Below are 4482 nucleotides of genomic sequence, written 5' to 3' on the forward strand. Positions count from 1 at the left end.
TTAATCTTCAAAGCTGAGTCTTGGCTGCAGTAACATGTACCAACAGTGTGCTGGTTTTAGTTTGCATATGCATAGTTTGCATATGCCTAATTGTTTTTTTTACTTTAGGCTCTTAAGGTGATCAAAAGAAAATGATGAAATTGTTTTTAAATGGTCCACAGTTTTCATTTTTAATGAACACAGTCCTGTTTTGTTTTTCTTGTTGGCGTCTGGTCTCTTTGTGCTCATTTTTCATGTCATGGGTATTTTGTGCCTCAAATTAGCCGTTTCTGCCTCTGTCTGTGCTTGTATTCTCTAGTTTGACTTGTTTTGCATTAAAACTTGGTTGTTTTCCATCTTTTCATCGTAATTTATTCCTCTTTACAGCTCTCTCCTCTTTCAGTTTCTTTCGGTCACTTCTCTTTTTTTTTTCCATTCAGCTGTTTTGTGTCTCTTTGGGATAAATACTATATAAAGGTCTTTTGACAAACAAGGTCCCTCTGTGCCTAAAAGCATGTTCAGTAATCAGTTTCAGTACAAAAAAAGTTTAAAAGGGTCAATTGTATCTTTATTTATCAAATCCCAAATATTTTCAGGACAAATATCTATCTTAAATACTTGATCTTAAGTACTCAGTTAGTTCCAGCCCATAGGAACAGTTCACTCATTTGAATTCAATTAATTTAAGAGCAGAAAAGTAACTACAAAGAAAAAAACTAAACCAAGTCACTTTACACAGCTTTATTCAAGTTTTGTGGTATGCAGACTTCATATCACAACTTTCAAAATACTGTTTGCCTCAGGATCAGCTGTCTCTAATCTGGAAGGTTTTGTAACTCATTGTGCAAAGACAAATGTCTAAAGAAACCAAAGCTCTGAAGAGTTTAAGAAAGCCTTCCAGCCATCTGTTCCTCTCAGGTTTAGTGTCTCTCTTCCATGCACGCCTCAACCTGCTTCCTCAGCACCTTTCAGCAGGTTTCAAATATTATTCCTTGCACGTGAATAGCTGCCTTGCACAGTGTGTTTGCTCTCCATATTTTTAAAAGGTAGACCTGCTGTCTGCACACAAGTAATATTAATGATGATTCTGATGCAAAGGACACCAGTCAGTGTCCACTTTTTCTTCATGCGAGTTTAGTTTTTTTAAACTTTTGTTACACTTTGAGAGGTTGATGTGTCTCTGGTGTCTGCTGCAGCTGAAAGTAAAGATTTGATGCAACACTCCAGCAGAGTGTCTATAGTCCTGATCAGAAGAATATTCACGCTGAGGTTGAAAGGCAGCATGAAAATGGGAAGCACACCCAATAACCCTGTCATTACTTTCCCCTCCAGGCTTGGAAAACCCCACCACTGCCACCCACACCAGTTCCTGCGTTGTAAGTCCGTGTGCTCCTCTGTGATAAATGTCAAAGGTATACCTGTCTTTGTGCTCTTGCGCTCCTGTCCTCCCCTCTTTTCAGACAAACAATCGCGGGAGATGAAGACAATGTCTCCATGGTGATGGGCCGACATCTGCACACCGTTCCAGGAATATGCTCTGTTGCCAGTGCAGGTGCAGTCTGTTTTCTCTGGGTCAACACACTGTGGTGGATCTGACACTGACATCCCAGTATGCATGGGCTTGGAGGGTGCAGACAACACCGGAACAAAGTCTTTCCAGCAACAGTTGCCATGTTTCCCTTCATGTATCCTCTCTGTCTGCACTGGGGCCTGGTGTTGCCTTTGCAGGCATGTGCTGATGGTCAGCAGGAGCAGGAGGAAGAAGAGGAAGACCATGACCCACCAGGGAGTCATGGCGCTGGGCACGGGAGTGAACAGATTGGGCAGACATCTGACAAGAGAGTCGGATGTGTGCAAACAGACAACCGTCCACACCTCCTCCATCTTCAAATGCCACCTGACGATGAGTGCGACGAAGACCCACACCGACAGGCAGCAGAGGAAGCCGACAACTTGAGGCCAGCTCGTGCCGTTATCTGAGCCGCTGACGTCCTCGTCCTCTTCGACATTTACCTCCCCAACATAACAACTCTGTCCATCAGAGCCCACCACTCGACTCGATTTCCTGTGATCAGCGACTGCGTGAGGCCACAGGAGTCTGATCAGAGTCTCCACACCAGTCAGAAATGTGGTCAAGAGGAACACTGCTGCATAGGTGTGACTGAGAAAGAGCAGGAAACGCAGAGCAATGACATCACCTGGTGGGTTCAATTCAGTCAGCCAGCATTCAATGAGCCATAGTAAACTCAGAAAAACTGTGGAAACACAAGACAGAGTGAACCAGTTAGAGGAGTCTGACTGGGGAGATGAGGCAAATTAAAGGGTTACATCAGTATAGTCATTCTAACTGTCAAGGCATACTGAGTGTAAGTGAGTTCATTATCTGTGAGGAGTCAAGCTGGCCGTGCCCCAGCGACATTGGCCCTGGGCAGTCAGGGACATTAAGATAAGATGTGCCCATCTCTCTGTCTCAAAAACTAATCAGTGGGAGTGATATGGACAGAGAGGCACATTCAGGACGAGTGTTTATTTTTAACTTCAGGGTCAGAGGAGCTTCAGAATTAAATTGACATCACTGTGCAAATGTGTGTGTGCACCCTTAATTCCCTTTGATCAAGCTATTACCTGCTAACACTTTTATCTTCAATAAGTGCCTCTATTCACTTTCATCTTCCTGCTTCCAGACTGCTCACAAGTATTGCCACAACACTAACGTCTCCCTTTATTATAGGTCAATCAGCATGAACACTGCATCCTAAATTTCTTGAGGTGCAGCTCAGTCTGTGCCAACTGAAAAAAGTACAAAGACACCGAGTCTAAACTTTCTATCACTTCCAGGAATTCCTGGAATATCCTTAAATTAAATCTGAGAGCCTAAAGAACAGAATAGAATAGAAATAGAAAAATACTTTATTCATCCCCCAGTGGGGGAAATTCAAAAAAGTGTTATGAAAATACTTAAAGTGGCATCCTTGAATTGATTCAGTCATTCAGCAGTTTAATTGTTTGATCGGTTAACTATAACATCACCTCACAAATGAGAAGCGAGAGGAAATGTGTGGTTGCTGTGCTGGTTTGCAGCCATTTTGTCACTCTTAATCCAATTTAATTTATTTATTCTCTGTTGTCAGCTCTCACAATGGTGACTTATACAAATATTTCTCAACACTATACACTTTAATACTGTTAAAAGCATTCTGCAGGATCCAATTTAAAACCCTTTTCAGAGGCAGCAAGTGAGAACATTTATTGAAGCGCTCCTCTTATCTTTATATCTGATTTTATGCAGAAAACATTTGTAATATACCTTTCTTTTTTTTTTTTTTGCTTAAAAGGTTATTCTAGATGAAAGGCCCCCGCTGTTTTGTTGCTGTTTGAAATCTTTTAGCCTGTTTCAACGCTGACTGCACCCAGCAGCGCGTATGGGTGTTGTCAGAAATACACTCTGTTTTCACATGTAACCACACCTAGCCGTGATGCCACAAGGTGCCAGAGTACACCTGTTTATCGCTGCAGCAGAGAGGGGAGCTGATGCCAGTGACGGCCCGCAAACCCCCAAATATCAGGGAGTGTTAAGTTATTCTTGAACAGTATGAAGATATGAGGGTGGATTTATCTAGCGTTAGTAGTAAAATCAGAAATCCTAGATCGAGATTTTTCTGAAAGGGCTGTGTCAGTGTTGAATAAATAAACAACCTAAAAAGACCATGGATTCGAGGCCTGTGTTGAGCAGTGCACCTGGTTGTGTCCTCACCTGCGACCAGGAAGTCAGTGAAGATCAGGAGGCAACAGCAGCAGAAGCTGACAGGACTGTGTGACGCTACCAGTGAGGGCAGGAAGAGAAGGCTGCAGACCAGTTTACATGCACACAACACCACCGCTCCTTCCAACACACCATCCATAGCTGCAACATAACAACACATATTGGCCAACATTTCAAAAGACTGGTTTTGCCAGTCTTGCCTCCGGGTAAAGGAGCTCAGGAATGCCATTTGAATGTCATTATAATTCCCCATTCTGTTGAATGTTTCTGCCCCATAGTTCTGGATCAATATGTTGTTATGTACACTGCTAATGAACCTTGGACCAGTTTTGATGTTTTCAGCTTTTCAAAATGTAGAGGCTCAGAAACAAGTTCGGCTGTCTGCCTGTGGGAACATGCAAGATATGATGATGCATCTAACAGTAGCAGTGACAGCAGCAATGACTAAACTTTTCAGTAACGTCCGCAGATGTTTATCTTTAGCAAACTCTGACCACAAACAAATCCACCTGTCTTTGACTTTGTTAAATCAGCCTGGAACAAACCTGAACACATTTCCTTCATCTTTATGATCATTCAAATGTCATTTAACAGAAAAAGATACCTCTAGATCTTCTTAAAAGTCTGCCATGAAGTTCTGAGGCATTAGTTCTTACCTGTGCTCATATGAGCCCGCAGAGCAGCATGTCAATATGAGCTTCAAATGCTTCATCCGCTTTCTTCACCTCCCCCTTTGCTCC

General features: G+C 42.6%; 1 protein-coding gene across 1 annotated transcript; it reads right to left on the bottom strand.

The window, feature by feature from the left end:
* Positions 1-709: 709 nt before the first annotated feature.
* Positions 710-4482, bottom strand: LOC140303248 (uncharacterized). Its single transcript, XM_072381934.1, has 3 exons — positions 4399-4482; positions 3734-3883; positions 710-2234 (listed from the first exon to the last, which is right to left on the bottom strand). The coding sequence occupies exons 1-3, from the start codon at positions 4406-4408 to the stop codon at positions 1123-1125; spliced, it is 1272 nt and encodes a 423-aa protein (XP_072238035.1). The 5' UTR covers positions 4409-4482; the 3' UTR covers positions 710-1122.

Source organism: Leuresthes tenuis, unplaced genomic scaffold (genome assembly GCF_036924035.1).
Source record: "Leuresthes tenuis unplaced genomic scaffold, fLeuTen1.0.hap1 SCAF_3, whole genome shotgun sequence".
Taxonomy (NCBI): domain Eukaryota; kingdom Metazoa; phylum Chordata; class Actinopteri; order Atheriniformes; family Atherinopsidae; genus Leuresthes; species Leuresthes tenuis.

Coding starts and splice junctions, on each gene's coding strand:
- LOC140303248 (XM_072381934.1), bottom strand. Junction 2,235..3,733: donor CACTGACTTCCTGGTCGCAG/GTGAGGACACAA, acceptor GTGTTTCCACAG/TTTTTCTGAGTTTACTATGG.